At 40.9% G+C, this 24,353-nt stretch overlaps 1 protein-coding gene across 1 annotated transcript in view; it reads right to left on the bottom strand.

Annotated features, from left to right (window-relative positions):
• LOC128612029 (A disintegrin and metalloproteinase with thrombospondin motifs 2-like) overlaps nt 1-24,353 on the bottom strand; it is a 137,737-nt gene that overhangs the window by 24,716 nt on the left and 88,668 nt on the right. The window contains exons 4-5 of the mRNA XM_053631933.1: nt 13,706-13,905; nt 4,411-4,494 (exon numbers count right to left, since the gene is read on the bottom strand). Of these exons, the coding sequence (XP_053487908.1) occupies nt 4,411-4,494; nt 13,706-13,905 (284 nt within the window). The remainder of the gene's footprint in view (nt 1-4,410; nt 4,495-13,705; nt 13,906-24,353) is intronic.

A 24,353-nucleotide genomic window follows, 5' to 3' on the forward strand; every position in this document is an offset into this window, starting at 1 on the left:
CTGATTAAGATCTAACTGGCTTTAACTCTCCATCTAATCTCCTTATCCTAATCTCCTAATCTCTGCCACTCTAAAATCTGCCAAATACATACGCTCTCATTTTCTCCCAAGCTTTTTTGGGGTGTGTCAGCTCAAGGACACTCTGTGTGTGTGTGTGTGTGTGTGTGTGTGTGTGTGTGTGTGTGTGTGTGTGTGTGTCTCGCTCTCTCTTTCCAGAGAGCAGATGGGAAGGCAAATGCGTTATGTAGGAACCTTGTTTAAGGTACTCGTGGTCACTTGGTTGATCAGTCTGCGCTGCTGCCGCCGGCAACGGTTGCCACAGTAATTGGGGATGATGGACAGCCTGCTGGTGAGACAGGCAGGGCTGCATGCTGATTGGGCCCAAGAAGGTAAAGGTATGTAGACAGGGCATGGATGAGAAAGAGAAGGACTGATATGATGAGAGGGAAATGAGAGACAAAGGTGGAGAAGGCTTAACGGTTTAGAGACAGAGAGAAGTAAAGCTCTGTAGAGGGTGCTAGACAGAAAGACAGAAGCAGATCTGGATTTGGCTGGCAAGTAAATGTGGGACAGTTCATGTAATTTTGTTTAATCCAGAAAGACAAAGGCTCCAAATCAGCATGAGATGCCATCTGCCCTAGTGCTGTGTATGCTCGTCCAGAGTGTTACACCATGCTGTATAATCAGACATCCTAGGTTTTACACAAGGTAACTAGATTGGTTACAAAGTACAAAAGGTGAAAAAACCTTGACCTGGTCCAACTAAGATGTGCAATTTCAGAAATACCCCTATGCTTAGGGTTAGGGCATAGAGGGCATTATCATAGGATCACATGACAATCGTTCATCTGTTTATTCATCTTCAGTAAGCACTTTATCCTTGTCAGGGTGGCTCTAGAACATCCTTATCTTGGGAAGACCTTGTGTGTGAGCTGGGAATATACCCTTGATGGGACGCCAGTCCATCACAGAGCACAGTGCATATACATTCCCACGTACTGATGCCGAGGCATCAACTGACAGGTTTTTGGGAAGTGGGTGGAAACCAGATAACCGAAATGAAATCTACAAAGACACAGGGAGAACAGGTGAAACGCAGAGAGTAACCCTAGCTCAGGATCGAACCCTGAAGCTGCGAGGTGGGAACACAACCCACTGCACCATCATGCCACCCATATAATAATCATCCATCCATCCATCCATCCATTACATCAAAAAGGTGCAGAGCCTGGAGAATATCCCAGGGGACTCGGGGCACAAGGTGTCCTGGGGGGGGTTGGCATCCTGGACAGGGTGCCAACCCGTTGCAGAGCACAATCACACATACCCATTCACACACTAGGGACAATTAGGAAATGCCAATCACAACGCATGTCTTCGGACTGGTGGAGGAAACAGGAGTACCTGAAGGAAACCCCCAAAGCACGGGGAGAACATGCAAATGCAACACACACAGGGCAGAGGCGAAAATCGGACCTCCATTCCTGGACGTGCGAGGCATATGTGCTAACCACAAAGCCACCATGCCCCCCTATAAAAATCATGACACTTCTAATAGTGATATTAATGTCATTCAAAGGAATCTGTTCAATTATAGAATTATGTACAATTCTAGCTAGAGTTCTAGCTGCCTAAAGTTATATTTTGAACTTTCCATTTGAAATGGAAACCGTTATGCTAGGAGTGTGAAATTCATGCCTTTATGTCTTTAAATGTGTTTCAGTATAGTGACGTGATTATTTTTCCATATTGCTCATCACTTCTTTTAGGGTTCTTCGGTAGGACGACCCACAGAACTTCTAGGGGTACTTGATGAGACTTAAAAGAACATGGAAAAGTAGCTCAGCTTTTCTACAGAATGCCTCATCAACTGCAAATTAAGGCAAGAATTTGACGGATTACTTCAAAAATTGATGTCAGTATATGAGAAGAAATGGCCATTTCTAATTACTGGAATACATGTCCTTGTTAAAATAAATAAAATAAATCAGGTCAGGTGAAAAGTAAGGAAGCTGAATGTGCAAACCTTATCCAGAACCTGCGGATTAATCTTAAGTTCCTTTGGATGCTGACCGTCATTCTTCAGGTCATGAACGTAAAACTCAGTCAGTGCTCATTCTGACGAACGCAGACGACCACGTGCTGAGGCGAGTGAGTTTTCGCTATGCGAAAGCCACTAAGATCAGATGGGTGTTGGAAGCCCATCACGGTGGAGATAGCGTTAGGGTAGTGTGTCACTGTATCTCGCAACATCCTCTCATCTCATCTTATCTTACACCAAGCAGGAAGAGAGAGAGAGATTTTACAGCTCCGTGTTCATGAATGAGGAAGGGCCATCATTGATTGTTTATCTTGCACCTACTTCCCAGAATGCTTCTCTGCGTTCCATTGGGAAATGGCGAGGGATGGGGTTCAGGGGCATCCAGAAGCCAATTGCATAAAAGCAATGTTCTATGTGCTTTTGGTGCAGAGCTGTGAAGGGTGTGCTACTTTGAAAATGCTCCCCCTGGGAACAACATGCATTTAGTTCCTGTTTGTTCAGTCCATTGGAAAAACATGCCCTAGTGCTTAGACAGTGTCCATCTGAGGCAAGCAGGCAGGGTGTGTGTGTTTGAAAAAATGTGTAAATAAGTATATAAGAAAGAAAGAAGTAGCACAATACAGTACATACGATACTGGTATTATGGATAGCAATCTTCCAAGGTTCTTAATTTTAGCCAAATATGACAAACATTTGATCCAACTACCATATTGTTTAATGATTGTTTAGTGTTTAAGACATATCTGTGTGTGGAAATATGTGTGCTAAATCCCTTGATTTTAGCTAGCCATGTGTGACCTGTTAGTGTAACTTGCTAGCTACATTACATAGCTAGGTAGTCAGCTAGCGTTGCTAGTCAGCTTGATATGCAACTATATCAACTAGATGTGTGAAGCTAGCAAATTAGTTTACTTAGCTAAGGACATATCATGTAGCTTACATTCAATATAGATGTCTTGAAAAAAAAAAAACTTATAGCTAACATGTTAATGTTTCAACAATCATATTTGTGGTTGGAGATTGTTAAAAGCCTTTTCCATTGTTATATTGAGCTAATTTATTATATTGAGCCTTGATAGCTAGCCATGTGTGACCTGTCAGCGTAACTTGCTAGCCACAATACTTAGCTAGGTAGTCAGCTAGTTTTGCTTGATATGCAACTATATCAACTAGATGTGTGAAGCTAGCAAATTAGTTTGTTTAGCTAAGTAAATATCATGTAGCTTACATTCAATATAGATGTCTTGTAAAAAATAAAACAACAACAACAACAACAACTTGTAGCTAACATGTTAATGTTTCAACAGTCATATTTGTGGTTGGAGATTTTCCATTGTTATATTGAGCTAATTTAATGTGACTTGTGAGACATTGTATATAACTTGCTAGCTTCATGACTTAGCTAGATAGACAGCTAGCTAAGTTAGTCAGATTGATACGCAATACAACTGTATGTATAAAAACTAGTTTTGCGAAGTTGGCAAGCAATTTTAAGTAAAGTAAAAATTTTACTAAAGGTTTTAGAAACAATCTTGTAGCATTCATTTTATTGTTTCAAAAGTCATACAGTCATTCTTGTATATGGAGACTGTTAAATTTTCCCCATGGTTGAATTGAACCAATTTCAATGTGACCTGTCAGTATGTAACTTGCTTGTTACATTATTCATCTGGATAGTCCGCTAGATATTCAGTACAACTGGATGTACAGAGTGTAGAAGTGTTTTGGAAAGCTACCAATCAATTGTAAGTAAGAACATATGTAGCTAACAGTGAAAGTGAATGTCTTTTAAATATTTTGTAGCTAGCATTTTTATGTTTCAACAGTCATATTTGTGGGTGAAGACTGATAAAAGCCTTACATAGTCGAATTTAGTTAATTAAATGTGACCTGATAGCTAATGTATGTAATCTACTAGCTACATGACTTATCATATATATTATGAAATACTGTACTATAACTAACATTAAATGTAAATGTCTTGTAAAGAATCTTGTAGGTAGCATTTGAAAGTTTCGACAGTAATATTTGTGGGTGGAGATTGTTAATAGTATTTAACTAAATGTAATAGCATAATCTCTAAGTTGGAAAAGCTAGCGAGATAGAAATACAGATAAGCACTACAATAATATCATAAACCATGATAACCAAATATAGGAATGGGTTTTTCGGCTGAAATAATGTCAGTATTGATATTTTGTACATGATTAAAAAAAAACAGACAAGCAGCTTACAGTATCCAGACTTCCTTTTTACAATTATGTCCATGACACTGGAGAAACCCAGTGGTTCGCTACAGCGGTTAATAGATGTATTAGAGAATATGAATAGAGTATGTGAATAGCATATACAGTGACAAGCTGATTTACCTTTTTGGCATCCACCAAGACAATCCGTACCAGAACCACGTTGATCCGCGCTCCCAGAGAACGGTCATGGTAGATTTCATTCACCTGGAGAGATAAAAACCAGACGTACATTTGATCCAGGGCTTACATTCAGTGAGGCAAACAAAAAGCAGTTACTTAGATTTATTATTGAGAAAATGCAATTGATTTAGTCTAGCATCTAGCATAATTAAAAGCAAAGGTTTTTTTTATTATTCAGTTATTCAAATAAGTTTCATAAACACATCAACTATCAATTACAGTATGTTTTACCACCTATGATATATAAATTAATAGAGTCGCATATCTTTCTGATGAATGGCTTCATGCTTAAGCAGTCGTTTTACCGTTTTTAAAAGTATATATATTTTTAGGGTCGGTGCATTATAAGAGTTGTTAAAATTAGAATCCTGGACCACACATATTGTGTTAAAAAAATTTAATGCAACATTTAGTGTTATGTTGTGTCTACCAACAGTCGCTGACAGATCAACAGACACAACACGTAGACATGTATACACAATATTTTAGCAAAATTACTCCGAAAATGAACGTCTAATTTAAGCAAGCTGTACCTTCTCATTATTTTAATTATTACTATTATTTCACAGTAATCTGCACTAGTCATCCAGCCACCACTGCTATAACACTGTCTACACTATGCTAGTTACAGATGAAGACTCAAAACTTGGTACCATGAAATGACGGGAAAATGGCTACACAGAACACACAGGCATTAGCTACTCAAAACAAAAGAAACGTACCATCTGCTTGTTATCACCTTGAAGTTAAACTCTTCAGTATTACCTTCCGATATTGTCTTTAACATTTCCCTCAACTGCATGTCATCACCATCATCTGCTCTTCATTATGGCACTGGCAGCCTTTTCAAAAGTTTTAAAAAATATTGGTCCTTGAAAGTTTTATGGATCAAGCTAAGTTGTAGACTTTAGAAATAAAACTTGCCCATTACGTTCTGTGAGCTGACACGATGTCCTTTTAAACGCAAAGCAAAGGATGTGAGGTCAATAAAATGCCAGGTCAATAAAAAATAGGATGCCAGGTCAATAAAAAATACTCCTGAAAATATAACCTTCAAAGATCCACACTGTATTTTACAGTGGGGCATGAGGTAGGGGATTTTCCTTGTATGCAGTCCCCTTTTGTCGCCAACATGCTAATAGTGGTCATGACCAAAAAGTTCACAAAATTTTGCTCTCATTTGACCAAAAGACATGATGCCGACTATAATTCAAATGATGCTTGCTTGAGTTTGTGAGATGCTCTCAGGAAGGACTTCTTTCTTGCAGCACTTTCTGCCAAAACCTTATCAACGTCATGGTGTTTGACAGCTGATTTTGAAGCTTAGCGTACTTAAAACTGAAACTTTTTGCTGTGGTCCTAATTGTGATTAGATATGTAAGTATTTTTATCTTGGGGAAGTGGTGGCTTGGCGGTTAAGGCTCTGGGTTACTGATCAGAAGGCTGGGGGTTCAAACCCCAGCACTGCCATGCTGCCACTGTTGGGCCCTTGAGCAAGGCCCTTAACCCTCTTTGCTCCAGGGGTGCTGTATCATGTCTGACCCCAGCTTCTTAACATGCTGGGGTATGCAAAGAAACGAATTTTGCTGTAATTACATGATCGATAAAGACTCATTATCATTTCCTTAATTAATGTAGGTCAGCAACGATTCATCATTTTTCCCCAACGCGAACGGATAACATTAGGATTATGTATGTACGCAACTTCACAACAGCCAAGAACAGAGTTCCTGCGGACTGAGAGCAAATGTTTTCAAAAATGACATTTACTTCAAATCATTTTGAGTACAAACATTTTTAATTGTTTTTAAAATATACCTTTCTACAATTCTTTTTTGTTCCTGTTGTTTTATGAAAGGTGCCAATAGTACTGAAAGGACAATTTACATAATATTATCCTATTTAGCCAATGCGACGCTTTAAACAATCTTATTCTTTGGTTTGTTTTTCTTCTGTATTCTTGAGCGAGTTCTTTCTCGCATCACTCCGCTCTTGTTTGTGCTGCAAGTAGTTCCTTGTGTAACATGTAACATAGCCGATACACACTTCTGAGTCATTGAGGCGATGTTTAACCAGTACTGAAAGACTAGGAATAAGAGAGGACCTATTTAACTGCACATTTCTCTATTGTGACCTCTCACACCAAATCCTCACCCATCTTTACTTATTCAGTTTGCTAAAGAATGGGACTGTGTGAAAAAGGCTCCCTGACTGAGACAGCAACGGAGACAGGCAAATTGGCCCTGAAGTTCAGACATGGTGTCCTCTGCCTCCCTGGAAGCCTGCTAATGAGACACAGCGATATACACACAACCAACAATAATGAGGTTTATTACAGACTAGCCAGACTACCTGTCTGTTCTGCCATCTGTGTGTTTACTTATTTGTCTTTTTTTTTTGTTTTCTATATTGTCCTGTCTTCCCCTACTTCTCTGCCGTGTCACCAACACTGACATGTGGACCTTGCCTGGCCATTAATGCACCTGATCACAAACAATATAATGATGGGTCACTCATCTCCTAGCTGTTTCTGGTACACAGTCACATCCAGGGCTTGGAGCCACATTAATGTGAATACCTGAGAAAATAGTGCCAGACTGTCTGGGCTCTTTAGCAAGATGGTGCAAATATAAACATCGCCCAGACTTGACACATGGCAACTATGATATGTAAGGAGAAAAAATACTTAATAATGACAACGCAATGTTTGTTAGACTAGTTGTAATGTTTTATCTGTTCAGAATATTCACATAACACTGGGAGGTAATGCATTAAGTAAGGATCACTTGTAGGTACCCAAATGTTGATTTTTTTAATTTTTTTTTTAATTGTCAGGGATTCATTTTTGTATTAATTATAAAAACATCATATTGTAATTTTCATCCAACATTTAATGCTGTGGAATGTCCATGAAGTTCCTGTTATCACCTATAACATTACTTCACTAGCCTTTTTTTTTTTTTTACCAATGATTTTGCAATGATTATAGAAAATCCCAAGGAAAAAATTCGATTCTATACTCATGTGCTCAAAACACAAGGAAATGTAGCTTACAATTTAAAAAAAAAAACAAAAAAACAAACAAACAAACAAACAAACAAAAAAAACGGTGGCACAGTTGATGGTTTCATACGTACAGTATGTCAATAAGTTTATTGGTTTATAAGTTTTGTTTATATTAGTATTTAGTATTGTTTATAAGTTTATAAATAAATTATTGGGCTATACCAGGCAGAAAGTAAAATAATGATGCACTACAGTGCCACCATCAGGATGATGCAGGTCTCCACAGTTCCACCATCAGGTGTTACTTGAAAATAACAATAAGAAAGAAAAATAATAAGAAATCCTAGCAAATCATATTCAGTGCTTGGACCCCTAATAATGGTAATCTCTTCTATATCTAACACTTCAAGTGTAATCAAACACATCGTACATGGTACGAACAAGCAGCCATCCGTGTTTAAATGTAGTATTTGAATTTGGCCAATATTTCCAATATTAGGCATCCAAACTCATTTGGTGCTCAGAGCCCTAAGAATAATAATGAAGAAGAAGAAGAAGTAGAAGAAGCCTTTATTGGTCACATATACATTACAGTAAACATATTTTCTTTGCATATCCCAGCTTGTTAGGAATTTGGGGTCAGAGCGCAGGGTCAGCCATGATATGGCATTCCTGGAGCGGAGAGGGTTAAGAGCTTTGCTCGAGGGCCCAACAGTGTCAGCTTGGAGGTGTTGGACCTTATAATCAGTAACCCTTAACTACTGAACCAATTTCGATTTCCAAATGGAAATCTTCTCTATATCTACCATTTCAAAGTTAGTCAATGACAGTGATTTGTACATATTGACAAGCAACCATCTGTGTTCAAGTTTGTACTCGAGTCTGTCCTGTTTGAACTCTGGCAATTCCTTAAAATAGCGTTTTTGAAGGGAAACTTGATCACGCCTGTGATCGTGCGTCCCTGGAAGAGCATGGAGGCTTCTCACTGACCCCAACATTGACTTTCTGAATGTTATTGATCAGTAAATGAGAGTGGGTTCCCTCCCAGGTTCACTTATGCATACCCACAGTACACAGCACCCTCGGGAGGGCGTATTATACTGTAAGGACACTTCTGGTGGTGTCCCTTTTGAAGCCAAAACCCCAGTGAACCCTGTCATGCAGCAGACACACGGCGAAACTGATTTGCCAGTTCCAGAAGCTACACCAGAAATCAGTCAAACTAACTTGAAACATATGGCATCCGTGACAATATACATTCTACGCTGTCTTGCACATTGGGATGTAGCCTCAACCCAGCTCTGTCTTTCTTCCTCTCTCTCTCTCTCTCTCTCTCTCTCTCTCTGTCTCTCTCTGTGTATGTTAATGACTGTAAAAGTGCAGTTCTCATTAGTGCTGCCCTGTTTCTTGGCCTTGCACAGGAGCACAGGGTTTCATCAGTTACTCCGCAGCCTACAGGTAACTAATGGAGACCTAGAGGTCGGCAAGTCAGAAAATCATTAATATCAAATTAATAATGGAGTAGGGGCCAGTTGGGAAGACAGGGAATAATGGGGGATGTGGGGAAAGCAGGGGGAAACGAAAACAGGACGAAACCAAAGACGATAGCGAACGAGGGGTTAGATAACACTGAGGTAGCATGGGTATGGAGAACAAGGAGAAACCGTTTAAATATATCTCCAATATTGGAGACAGCAAAGTAAAGAACTTTCAGAACAAGAGCAAGCAGGAAATGAGTTGCTACATAACCACAGCTTCTATGTAATTCCTTCAGAACCTCTTGACCTCTTACTCATACGCCATTGTCCCATCCGTTTTATTTATTTATTTTTTCATTAATACGGTGGAGGAACATGCCACAGCAGCATGTGCACATGGTCCACGTTCTCTCTGCCTTATTACTGAATGTCTGCCATTTTCACCTGACATTTTGGACTATTATTACCTGTCTGACATTTCAGCGCCAGAACAACGTGTCTACAAAGAGCTGATTACATAATGGCCTCTCCGCTCACGCCTTGTTTACTCCAGAGCACTAATACGGAGGAAGCAATTAATATCGCCGACACGCAGTTCACACAATTAGTGCTGAGCGTGAAGGTTTGTGATCCGTTACTCATCCACTACTGATCCACTGACAGGATGTGAGTAATGAATTCACTCCGAGTTGCCCATCACTGCATGGATGAATGTCGATGGCCTTCGAGACCAAGAACGAAGACGCTTGAAGGTCTCGGGGGGTGGGGGGGGTGTCCATGGAGATCTTTAGCTATAGGCTACAAAGGTTACTGATGACTTAGGTTTGAATCACAGCTGTGTCATGTGACGTCTGGGTTTGTATAGAGGAATACAGATGGTAATATATAAAGAGGGAAAGAAATATTTTATAACGGCCGCACAGTAAACACCAATAAATATTTGAATACGTACTGAATACTGTAAAATGTTCCCGGGATAGGCTTGGATCGGACAAACGGATTTCATTTGTATAATAACATCAGACTAAAATCGGTTTCATGCCTCCTTAAGTGTCTTCATTAATCAGATCTAAATCTATTTTAAATGCATTTTGGGTGCACTGAAAACTCCACTTGTATATGGATATCATTGATTCTTCATCATTCTAATAAACCTGTTAAACCTACTTGTGCATTTTTTAAATTTATTTATTTATTTACGTGTTTATTTATTTATTTGTTTGCAGATCTTTGGCCTTGAGGGTGTCTGAGATTAGGTCTATACAGGTCACTGTTTTGCTTCTCATGCAATAAAGTTCCCATTCAGCGGTTCACAGTTCGACTCCCACGCTGACATCGACATGTACTCATCCAGGGAGAAAAACTATTCTCAAACACGTGCACGTAAACGCAGACACACACCACCTGTAATACACTCGACGAGACAAACGTTAAACACGCCGTCCTTTCCGAGGACCTTCCACTGACATAATGATTACTGTGGCGAATTGTTATGCTACACCTACACCTACACCTGACCCTGACCTTAACCTCAATAACCGAAACGTTTCTTTTCAGTTCAAACAAACAAACAAACAAACAAACAAATCATATTTTCAAATTAAAGCACCAAATTTTTGTGAGGACCAGGTGATTTTGAGGACATTTCACACTTGTATAATTATGTGGACATTTTTTTACTATACTTTGTTACTTTTTGGTCCTCACAAAGGTCTAAATATGCAAACACACACACACACACACACACACACACACACACACATATCTCTGAGAGCAAAACACACAATACACACATCAAACAACCTAAACCCCAACATACATACACACACACACATACAAACACACACACACACACATACAAACACACACACACACACATACACGTACACACACATCCCTGAGAGCACAACACACAATACACACATCAAACAACCTAGACACCAACACACACACACACACACACACACACACACACACGAGTGTATATCATCAGTTCTTGAGTCTATATGAAAAATTCATAATGGTACATGCTCAATGTCAGACACACACTAACTTTCAGACACACACACACACACACACACACAAACACACACACATCCCTGAGAGCACAACACACAATACACACATCAAACACATTAAACAACCTAAACCCTAACACACACACACACACACACACACACACACACACACTGGGGGTAAGGATTTGCAACACCCTGCTCCAACCTCTCATCACATTCCCATTTGTTTCCCACTTTTTGAGCACCGAGTGAGGAAGACCTGCTCTCCAAAGGAAATAAAAAGCAAACTCAACGTTCAAAAACAAAGCGGGAGAGCGGGAGTGATGCGTGGGAGAGCGCCTGCAACAATATTTTTATATTTCTGCTAATGCTTTTCAGTCATTTATTCGGAATACAGAATCTGAACTTTCCCTTCTTGGGGATAAAAAAACGATGGGAAGAGACGAGAGGTGACAGCAGCTTCACAAACACCAGATGAGAAATGTTTCTTAGGAATCAACAAACTCCAACGTTAAGCGTAACTAAAAATGGATAAAAAGTACAATGTGCGATTCTTTAATAAATGAAAAATACGGCCAATTGTTGTGGTATGAGAGAAATAAACTGTGCACAGCGACTGGAAAGAGGGAACCGGAACTCATGCATTTGGGTCACATGGCCCGTCATTGATTATTTTCCTATAACAGCATTCCATCGAGGGTTTTTATCTCCTGTATATGATTTAGAGCAGTACTATTCCATTTCTGGCATGCAATACAGTATACATGCAGTCTATATATGCATTTGTGTGTGTGTGTGTGTGTGTGTGTGTGTGACACTAGGTCTTCCAAGTTTCTGAATACAGGTCAGTCATGGTCACTTCCTGGTATGGCAAGTTATTCGTGGTGTATCTGAAAGCATCGTTTCAAAACACACATGCAGGTGGGGGGAGGCGGGGGGAGGCGGGGGGAGGCGGGGGGAGTCAGCAGCGGGTGGGTGTAAGTATGTTTTACATTTATTTGAACTTTTCCAGGAATCAGAAGCAGAACAGGTCAAAACACAAGGTTATTACAGGAGAAGAAGCCATCTAAACACTGCTGCCATCTCTCCCTGCGTTTCATTAGACCACACACACACACACACACACACACACACAAACACATACACACACTGCAGACTCTCTCTCTCTCTCCCTCTCTCTCTCTTCACCTCTCTGGCCACGCCGTTTAATTTGAGGAGATTAAAGGATGGATTGGGAGGAGCAGATGAGCGAGCTTTTCTCTCTGAGCCATATTTCCTCTGGCTTACTGTCACCTCAGGCCACATGGTGCAAAGCCTCTGACCTACAACAGCCAGACGCTTACATCATCCGGCAGGGGAAAGCTGCGAAAATCCGGCAAAAACAGCAAAAGTGAGGTGTCAAATATGAAAATGAATGGTTTGCTAAGGAATGAAATCGACGATGCTAATTTAAACACTGCAGAATCATAAATATCGTTAAACATATGGACATCATGTACACTGAATTATGAGATCATTCTCTAAATAATAAACTCTAAATAATAAAGGTATATGGGTCAGACTTGCATGGTGTCTTTTTTTTTTTTTTTTTTTTTTTTTTTAGATGTCTGTATAAACAAAATCCTATATTTAGGCCAATTTATTCATATTAACTAAATACAAACCATAATATAAAATATATAACCCCAGGGATATTACACATCACTGTAGTATCAGTTTACTACACTCTTCAAACGGGGATGTTAATAGGTGACCTACAGCGGTGTACAATTTTGATAAACTGTGTAGTTTGCTCAGTTGTAGTTTGTGACAGTGACAGGAAACGAAGCGATATTCGATCTTCCGCCGTCGATCCGTTACGGTTACTCGGTAACAAGAAGCCGCAGTTTTGTCTTACGGACCTCCAAAGACAGAAAAAAGACGAGTGAGGGATCGACTGTTTTCGACTGTAAGCATTAAAAGCGACTATAAATAGGTAAACAGAATGATATGCCGTTTTTTAAAGGAAATACGGGCATTGGAAAACCGCTGTGGTATAAGAGGAATAAAACACGTCAGGACGTCACACCGCTTCGCTTCGCATCACACCACTGCATTTCCCTGATTAGAGCTAATACACAATCGTGTTCACAAACCAAAAGGCAGATGTGGTTATCTCAGCCAAACACGTAAGCATATATCGAAAGAGACAGACTCGGCTACAAAGCGCAACATGGAATTCTCCTAAAACTAAACGCACGCTAGGAATAAAGAAACAGAGAAACACAGGTAATTACTGTGAGCAAATACAGGCATGCTGACACAAGACTCCACAAATTGCAATGGCACCACAGGGACTATTGTTGCATGGGTATTGATGAAACGACACACGACTGCAGGTGATGTTGGATGAACAGAGGCAGGGACGAGGAGGAACAGGAAACGCTTATCCTCCTAGAATGGTAAATGGTCTGCACTTATATAGCACTTTTGTAACCTTAGCGGTTCCAAAGCGCTTTACACTGTGTCTCATTCACCCGTTCACACACACTCACACACCAATGGTAGCAGAGCTGCTATGCAAGGCGCTAACTTGCCATCTGGAGCGACTTGGGATTCAGTGTCTTGCCCAAGGACACTTCGGCATGACCCTTACCACTTAGATTATTATTATAAAAGCGCAACGCCCTGTAACATTGAACTCTGTAACTCAGAACAAATCCGACTCTGAGACAGAATAATTAAAGCACTCACAATGTTCATGAGCGTAAGCAGGTACTTCTCGACGTGTTGCGATCCATGGAACTGCACCACCGAATCGTCAACCCCAAGCAGCACCTCAATGTTGTATGCTCGCTCGGGAGACTGACGGCGAGTTCTCCGGCTCTGGTTCGCACTCCGCTCTACTCCTTCATACAGAGTCTCCAGATCCAGTAGACCTCCAAGATCAGCACCTGGAACAGACATAATCATGAGAACAAAACATGTCTGGAGAACATAACACGAGGACTGGCTGGTATAAAGAGGTTAAGCGCATTTCATTTCATTTTTGGAATCCATGTCAGATCATCTTCCGTTAACAAACGTCTTGAGCAGGATTGTTTTGGACTTTTGTGTAACTAAGCGTAGCAGCACTATTAACGACTGTAAGAAAAATACACTGAATGGGAGGAAGAAGAGGCTGGGACTGATTTCCTTTTAGCCCAGACTGTAGATCCATTTGTGTCCCCTAGATTTGATCTCCAATTGGCATGACGTATCCAGAACACGTCATCAGTAGTGATTAAGAAGGCGCATGTGTCACGTGTAAAGTGCAACAGGTGTTACGGACGTGAACGTATTTACTCTGTCAGCCTTTTCACTAAACACACATCGTCCAATCAAAATTCTAATCCCACAAAAAAGGATCCATCCAGCCAAGGATCCATCCATGCATTTTCCATACCATGTATCCTACACAGGGTTGCGAAGAGCCTGGAGCCTATCCCAGGGAACTCAGGGTACAAGGTCGGGGACACTCTGGACAGGGTGCCAAGCCATCGCAGGGCACAATCGCACACACACTACGAACAAGTTGGAAATGCCAGTCAACCTACAACGCATGTCTTTACTGCTGGAGGAAACCTCTGAAGATATGGGGAGAGCATGGGGTTTGAACCACAACCCCGGAGGTACGAAGCAAACATGCCAACAACTAAGCCACCATGCTCTCCAGAACTGCAAATTTTGTGCGTGTGTGTGTGTGTGTGTGTTTTTAAGGGTTATACTTCTGTTTAGAGCGGCTAAAATTGGGAGGAAATGCGCCATAAACCCAGTAGAGAATTTACAGACTTGAAAAACGTATATATATATATATCACACATACAGCTGCCTATCTGCTTTAAACGTGTGCTTGTGTGTGCATAATAGTTTGCCCCACATCATTATTATGCCATCGATGGCACGTGATATAATGCATTACTCAACACTAATAGTTTCATTGTCGAGCTATTGGTGGATATTATTGGATCAAGTGCTATTAAAACGATTAGATAGAACATTTAAGAGGTCACAACCGCAAAATCCGTTAATAATACACAAAGATCATGAGGTGAGCTTGCAAAAACAACAAATTCAGAATACAGGCTACTTTAAACAGGAGTGTTTCCAAGATAAATGCGACATTACAACGTAGACGTAGAGTGAAGCTTGTTTCAAACGGCTCGGTGCTCTTCACACAGCCACGGAAAAGAGAACATAACAAGAAGAATGCAGCATCTCCATCCTCATCTCCATCACCCCGTCAGCTGGGGGCATCATCTACCATCTGATTATATAACGTTTCCCTGGCAACCCGCTCATGGGTAAAACAATGCTCAGGCACAGGCTAATATTGGCTCAGCACTCACTTCCTTATTGGAAGATAATCCTGGAAGTCAGACTGAAATTCATCATCTTAACACTCCATGTCTGCTGCACGTTATTAAAGCATGGCAGAGCGAGACGAAAACACGAGGATGCCAAAAGATCCAAACCAAGACAGACATGGAGGTGTTGTTTATTTTTTTCTTTCTTTCTTTTTTTTTTTTCCCCTTGCAGGCTGCAGCTTCATTCCACTGCCAGGTGTTCCTGTCTGCAGGGTGCATGTCAGCAGATTTTCCCCTAGCCTTGTTAATAAAATTAACCCAAAAAGTGCATTCTCTATCAAAACAATCATCAATGTTTTGCATTAATGCTTTTATTTTTATAGGCATGATGTAATATCCACACCATCTGTTTTAAATAATACATTTAGATATTAATGCTTATGCAAGAGCTTCTGCAGTAAGCAGGTCTCCTTTGTTTTTGTTTTCATTACTTTATGACTCGGAGCCTTCGTTTCCTTAGTGGGTTTATTTGGAATATAAGCGTTTATATGAGTTGGCATGCATAGTTCGCTAACAGATGAATCTATTGTATGTGGAACAAAGGAAATATTTGCTAATGAGAACAACATGTATGAGACAAACTAAATCTGAATCTAGGTTTTCGGTTGCTTTTTTTTTTTATCTGAAGAGCGGAGAATAATGTGCGGAAATAATTTATAAGTTATAAATCATTTTCAGTGTTTTACACTTCTTACAGCTTCAGCTAAACGACAACCAGAATTCTCAACCTATCATGATACCTGATACCATGTCTATCTTCATGGTGTATTGTGACCCCAAGTTCTTCCTGTCCAGCTGGAGAACCTGAAGTCTTCTCTTCTATTCTCCTGCCAGAAAAAAAAAACAAAACTCTGGTCTCTTATCCCTTCTGCTGGAGAAACCACAAGACACATTTTTCTTCTCCTGGTGGAGAAACTGCTGGACCTGTTTTCTGGACATCACCTTTTTCCAGTTGGGGAAAATGTAGGATGTTTCTTCCAACTCCAATACCTTTTTGGAGAAAGTTCTGGATGAGTATTCTCCTTCCTGTGGGGTCTAGACATCTCCCTCATGCTGGAGAACATCTCTTTCCTTGGATTTCCCTCCTACTGAAGAAAAGAGTAAACAGTGGACATTTCTTCTCCCTGCTTATGGACAAAATGCTGGTCAGCTTGTCCTCCTCCATTTCTTTCATGCTGGAGAAAGTGGTGAGTATCTCTTTGCCCTCTTGCTGGAAAAAAATGTTAGACATCGCTTTGTCCTCCTATTGGAGAGAATGCTGGACATCTCTTTGTCCTCTTGATGGAGAGAATGCTGGACATATCTTTGTCCTCCTTTGGAGGGTAGGGGTGAAAATGTCAAACATGTCTTTGTCCTCTTGATGGAGAGAATGCTGGACATCTCTTTGTCCTCTTGATGGAGAGAATGCTGGACATCTCTTTGTCCTCTTGATGTAGAGAATGCTGGACATCTCTTTGTCCTCTTGATGTAGAGAATGCTGGACATCTCTTTGTTCTCTTGATGTAGAGAATGCTGGACATCTCTTTGTCCTCTTGATGTAGAGAATGCTGGACATCTCTTTGTTCTCTTGATGGAGAGAATGCTGGACATCTCTTTGTTCTCTTGATGTAGAGAATGCTGGACATCTCTTTGTCCTCTTGATGTAGAGAATGCTGGACATATCTTTGTCCTCTTGATGTAGAGAATGCTGGACATCTCTTTGTTCTCTTGATGGAGAGAATGCTGGACATCTCTTTGCCTTTCTGCTGGAGAGAATGCTGGACATCTCTTCGTCCTCCTGCTTGAGAGAACATTGGACATCTCTTTGTCCTTCTGTTGGAGAGAATGCTGGACATCTCTTTGTCCTCTTGTTCGAGAGAATGCTGGACATCCCTTTGCCTTTCTGCTGGAGAGAATGCTGGACATCTCTTTGTATTCCTGCTCGAGAGAACATTGGACATCTCTTTGTCCTCCTGCTGGATAGAATGCTAGTCATATCATTCCTTTCTTGTTAGAGAGAACATTGGACATCCTTTTGCCCTCTTCATGGAGCAAATGCTGGATATCTTTTGCTCTCCTGCTGGACAGAACACTTGATGTCTCTTCATTCTACTTCGAGGGCTTTTTGCATTCTGATGGGGGCAACCTCGCCCTTATCAGGGCATGAAGCTGCTTTGTCGTTCAACCTTTATAAATGTCAAGAGTGTCTGGGAGAAAAGGAGCGGGCATGAACAAAAGGTGCAGGGTGCTAGGACGAGAATGAGAGTGAGAGAACAGATCCTGTAATCCATGAAGAGCGATGAATGAATTGCTGCATCCCCCTCTCTTTATAGAGGGATATATTTTAAAACTCCAAACGGATGAGAATGTTTCCAGGAAATGCAGGACTTTCACACTTGCGTTATTTTTCTGAACCCTGGGCCATTCGCTGTGAGAGTCTGGTAAGTTTGGTCAGGTGTGAAAGCTGTCTTTTTTGAGCCCCGGAGCAGTTCAGAGAACCAATCATTAGTCCTCACAATACAGTGGTCTGAGGCTCACCAAACCATGCAGTCCACATCAGGTACGGAAGCGATCTGCTCTCGGTGTCGGCAAGTCACCTGATTAGTTCAACTTGTCACATTACTTTCTGATTCAAGTTCTGTGATGGCAGGGGCAAGGAGCTACACCTTACTGATATAGAAAATCAGACTTTCATATAGATAAGACTGGAGCACTGTCATTAGCTCATACGTGTTGTGCAAGTGCTTGCACTGAGAGCCTCGTGAAAAATGTACCTTAATCTGGCCTGCATGCCTAAAAATCTTTGTATACATGAACATTTCCTTGTTTGCCTTTATTCCTGCACAATAACATTCCTTGCATCCAAAAAAAAGTTCTGTTCTTTGCCGCTTGAGCACATGGAAGAACCTAGTGCCTACCAGTCTGCAAACCTGCACGCACAAAAAGTAATATCGAATTGCACAATCAATCCCTGTTCCAATAGGAATTCTTCTAAAACCTGAGATTACAAGCCCCGCCCTCAAACAAGCCCAGAATTCAACTTAGCAGCGAAATATTGAATGGGTCAAGTGTGAAAATGTTTTTTGGGGGTTTTTTTTGCATCTTTTGGGCATCTTTAATTCCATAGCTGGTTCTGTCTTCCTGTACAGCTTACTGTTTCAAGTTTCCACCAGGAGGATAAAGCACTGTGGCATTGCAGAGCAGCTCGAAGGTTGAACTGGCCTGGATTAGAAAGAAGTTCTGGGAAACAAGTGAACACCTCAAGGTTACCCCAAAGCAAAATGCTATTGTATATGACATATTACACACTATTCCCCACTGAGCAACGAATGTGTATCATACAGATACAGGACAGAAAGTGATGTAAACAGTAGTTGAGGGTCTGGTAAGCCATGGTTTATTCTGTCCTGCATGTAGACACTGTGACAATTTAATCTATTAGCATTACACCACAGACTATAGTGTGTGTTTGTGAGCCCTAGAACAGTGGTGTCTGTTTACATGCATTTTGCACACAATAATTCCACAATATACACTGTGGTTACACTGAGCTTCCCAACACACACTACACACATACCATAACTTGTAAAGACTCTGGCTCTACGCTTGTAAAAAATACCAATGAAAAACATCCTGTCCAAAATTCCCTTTGGATGACCTCTGGGGACCTTAAGTGATCTTTATTGAGCTGTGTGTGTGTGTGTGTGTGTGTGTTTGCTTGTTTGTGTGCACGTATGTGAGGCAGCCAGTCAGCCAACTTTTGCGTGCAACTGAACAGTGTGAGTTCAACTTGAGGGAAATCAGAGACTGCACAACATATTTGCTAATTGCCTCTTCTTATCTACTGCACTCTCCCCATGCCTTTTAATCTTTAATGATGAGTTGTAAAAGCCAGGATCGAATTAAGCCTTTAGGACCGGGCTAAAAAAAAAAATAAAAAAATAAAAAACTACCTAGCAATAACAGCAGTGAGTAAATCATTTTCAGCCGTAATCAAGTGTACCATTTGATTAAAATGCGCATTAATATGCACGCGAGGATTAAATCTCTTTATAAGGCAATGCGATATTCTATAATAGTGCTCATGTTAATGTAATACCATTCTGTAGTACAATCCTGTAAACAACTCTTGCGTCCATGATAAAATAACTGAAGTACTGTAAATCCCTATGGCTTACTGACGTTTAGATGAAGAAAAAAAAAAAGCTGGTAAGGACTCAATATTACAACCTACTAAATTTATTTAATATATATATATATATATATATATATATATATATATATATATATATATATATATATATATACACTGGGTCATTTTTCATCATTTGGACTTGTTGCACATGAGCTATCCCTAGAGTCTTACTTCTTGCATTCTTATATAGTAGCAACATCCTCCAAGGCCAAATAGAGGCAGGTACAGACTGCCGCAATGCATCCTGGGATTAACGGTAAACTCTGCTACAAGGAGACATCAAACTATTTACACGTTTCAGTTCTGGATGGCTGCATGAAAGGTGAGATTTTTATAAATGGGAGAGAGAGAGAGCAAGCGAGAGTGAGAGAGATGTCCCAATCCAGGTAAACAGAAGAAATGGTAAGAGGGAGAAGAATGACATACACCAGTCAGCCATAACATTAACACCACCTGCCAAATATTGCGTAAGTCCCCTTTGTTGTGTCACCAAAACGGCTCTGACCCGTCAAGGCATGGACTCCACAAGGCCTCTGAAGGTGTGCTGTGGTATCTGGCACCAAGACGTTAGCAGCAGATCCTTTAAGTCCTGTGAGTTGCAAAGTAGGGCCTCCATGGATCGGACGTTTTTTGTCTAGCACATCCCACAGATGCTTGAAATCTGGGGAATTTGGAGACCAAGTCATCGCCTTGAACTCTGTCATGTTCCTCAAACCGTTCCTGAACAATTTCTGCACTGTATCCTGCTGTGATTAGGGAATGCCGCTACCATGAAGAGGTGTACTCGGTCTGTAATTGCGCGAGCGTTTGGTATGCGTATTTATAATGGTACGGTTATTGAGTGTAATCAGTAATCGGTAAACCTAGAACGTGACAGAGAGCGTGTGGGCTCAGAGGTGTAGTCCTCGGCGACCATGTTCCTAGGCCGCGATACTGCTTGGGAAATGAACTTTGATGCCAATTCCAGGACTGACATGTATAAAAATGAATGTGTTGCTATTTAACAAATAAAAACATATAATTGCTGATATAGTGATGCTTTCTGGAAGGAGATGTTGATTTAACATTTATAGAAGGAGTCTCCAGTGTCAGCGCTTTTAAGTAAGAGTCTGTATTTGATGTTTCTTAGCAAGATGTCTCGTTTTTTGTCGTATTAACTACAAGAAAGAGATAAAAAAAAAAAAAAAAGAGATGCTGGTGAGGAAACAAAAGCTTATGACTGCTATTATATAATTGAAAACAGGAACCGATATCTTCCCTGGACACTCCACAATATTAACTATGACTATAAACAATTTCCAGTACGAAATTGTTGTGGTATAGAGGAATAAAACACTTTGGGATGTACTGTAATGAATAGAATGACTTGCAGTGCTGTATTATAATGTCTGAAAATGGACCGACTGACTGCATGTCCAAACAATGACTGTGGTGATGGCTCAAAAGCGTCAGAATAGTGGTCCTAGCCTTGTGAATGACGAGGTATGAAAACTCAAACGTTCCTCCCGGGACATCAGCAGACAGACAGTCGCAGTGTGTGGCTGTGTACTGTTTATCCGCTCAGGAAACACCCTCTGTAAACGTGGTAATAGAGGCAGTGTGTGGTCATTGCTGTGTTACACGAGATGGTGGAGTAAGAGAAGATGCAGAAAGACCTGAGCTAAACACAACGCCCTGTTAAGTGCACAGAAGAAAAGCTGATCATGACGACTGTATGTGAGGGTGACCCTCCCGTCACCTTGTCTGAAGAGCAGACAGGGGGGAATGGGGGAGCGAATCGATAGCGCTCAGGGAAGAAGCAGTCAAGGCACAGTTGACCTCCACTGCTGCTCCACATCCTGTAGCTAACACAATGATAAACCCAACCGTGTGTCCTCTCATATTCAGAACAGCGAGACATACAACACAGACAGAGTGAATAAACCCTCTCTCTCTCTCTCCCACTCTCTCTCTCTCTCTCTCTCTCTCTCTATGGAGTTTATTTATTTCAGAAATTGAATGATGATTTCATCTGGAACACACTAGGGTTAAATCATATAGTGACTTAGACGCTAGGCTACACTCCTAACCTAGACCTTGTAAGGAATGAGCATACATTTCACACAGTGATGGAAAACTCCAATGCAGAAAGAAAAAAGGCCAGGCCTCCATCCATCCATCCATCCATCCATCCATCCAGCAGCTACAGGAAGCCGGTGGAGGGAACGTAGCAATGGGATGGTGTGGGAGAATTTAGGAAGGTTGAAAACAATTCATAGTGGTTTTATAACCAGTGGTTTCATAAAACCATTTTCTAAAATCAACTGCTCCGTGTCATGCCTTGGAACACCCATACGCACGCCGTCTCACGTCATATCGTGTTATTACGCTCTTAGTTTTATTACGTTTCCATCAAATTCACATCCGATGTTTACTCCTTACATTTTTTAACATCTTGCTCGAAAATCCTAATTCGACTCTAAGCCTTAGAGGCGTTAAGCACATAGAACATAGTGCTAGTGTTCACTCTAAAACATAAATATGTAGTGCATGTGAAAGATTAGATTTAGACCGCACCAATGAAATCAAATCCCTTCTAACATTTCGCGACATTCACCTAGCGCTTTTTCCGTTGTTAAGAGTTTCAAATCTGAGAGTATTTCAAAAGTTCAATGTACAAGGAAAAAAAGTTATGAGAGGCACAACTGAATGTCTAGGAAGAGTTATTACTCACATTTAACACGGTAGTCATAACACCATCCGTCAATATTACGGGTCAAAGGAGGCTATTTTGCACATGTTAGTCTAGACTGTGTTATAACACGTCTGTCTGGTGTGCTAGAGATGATGGTGTGACAAATCTTATGCTTGATTTAATTACCGGCACTTATTATGAATCCTGCAACATGGAACATTTTTATTTGATTTCGTTTTGAAGTACTGACATTGGAACAAGAAATATCTGGGAATATTCGCTTTCATTTGCACTATAGCGCTCTTATAATACGATAGACACGCGGTCACAGAACAGCTGGACAGAAGTCTGGATGGAGATCTCCTTTAGATCCCGAATGAAGAAAAATGTCCCTGAGACGACATGAGGAACCTTGAGAGGAACTACGTGATGCCAAGTAGTGCGATTATACATCATTATAGTATACAGGTGCAGAAGTGTGAAGACAGACGGTGTGGCCTAAGTGTGTTGAAAGTATGAGCAGACCCTTGGATGAGCACAGGACAGGCTTTATGATTAGAGCAACGGTGCTTAGGTAGATAGCTACAGAATCCTGATTTCTACGAGATTCCCCTGAGACTTGGTTCTAAAATATCGTTCGATTCACATGGTGCTGAACTTTTTTCTAATTGTGTCTTACTGTTGCAGTACAGACCTGAAAACCAGCCAGCTCATAGCATAGAGTTACCGGTCATAAATCTTAAGCCCTGAAGTGTGTATACGGTGTGTATACAGGTGGGAGTATATCTGTGTCAGTGAGCGAGTGAGTGAGTGTGTGTGTGTGTGTGCAGCTCAAAGCACAAGAATGAGTTATAACATCATCAGTCAAGGTTTGTCTACCAGAAGACCTTGTCACTGAGGCCAACCCAGTTCCAGTGTAACTCAAGCACTGATATTACAGTGATATTTACCGCATAATGTGTGAGAGAAAATGGGAGAAAAGAGAAAAGCCTTCTGACAAGCGACTCGTCTCATTGAGTAAAGTAAATGATTTAAGAGTCGGTACATGTGCGTGTGTATGCGCATAGTGTGTTCGAACTGAAATAGCATCGACCCCGACGCTCTATTTATAGACACGGGGAAATCAATATCAGCAAGCGATGTTTTAAGAACGACTCCGATCACTGTAATAAGGCCACGAGGGACTCGGTACACTGGCGTCCTTCACACTTCTAAAGCAAATCAGTCATTACTGGATCTCGTGGCCTGGCGCGCTATCTGAACGCGGCCTCGTCGTTTCACCCGGGCCTAATTACTAACAGCTTGTGTATAAATACAGCGTGTCCTTGCTGTCACAGAGATCTGATTGGTGCGACACGTTTCTGACACGTTTCACAATCGCATTTCCTTATCCGCTACATTCGCATCAATTTCTCACCCTGTGTGTCTCTCTCTCTCTCTCTCTTTTCTCCTCTCAGAAGAAAAGCTAAACTAAACGTTATTACTCCGGTTTAAGAAGCTTGTGCCAAGCCACCCACTCACAGCAAGCAGGTGAGAAAAAAGCAGCCAGCTAGGAATTCACTCGTCAGCGCGTAGACACATCTCCTGTCGCTAGTTTAGGATAAAACGCCGACAGTTTTATTCCAGCACGAACCTGTGATGAGCACTAGATGTTCAGGAGGAAGGAAGTCAAACGGATCGATCTATTTTTGTGATCATATCTCAACAAAAATAAAGGAATGTGCAACACCGGCAGAAATATTTTCATGACCTTCGGCACAGGCGGTACCTTGGTGTAATTATGCTGGGTGGGGTGTACAAAAATACTTTATCAAGAGGTGTGGTAAGGCATGCCGCTGCTTCACCCATGTCAGTACAGGCGCCTTTTTTTTTTTTTTTGGTTGGTTTTTTTTTTTTTTTTCTGGCCACAAAACATCAACTTATGGGCAACCAAAATATAAATAGGTTTTCGAAGCTATTCATTTTTAATTAGTCGACCTGTAATCGACTAGCCTTGTTTGCCATAGCTATTTTTAGCTTGTTTTATTCGTGCGGCCATAAAGTCAAGCCGCGCTTCAATTAACGGCAATACAGAAGCTACAAATGACTTTATGCTACACTGTTAACATGTGCAAAATAATGAATGTGTGTATAATATTACACTCTTTA

This window comes from Ictalurus furcatus, chromosome 8 (assembly GCF_023375685.1).
Source record: "Ictalurus furcatus strain D&B chromosome 8, Billie_1.0, whole genome shotgun sequence".
NCBI classification, from domain to species: domain Eukaryota; kingdom Metazoa; phylum Chordata; class Actinopteri; order Siluriformes; family Ictaluridae; genus Ictalurus; species Ictalurus furcatus.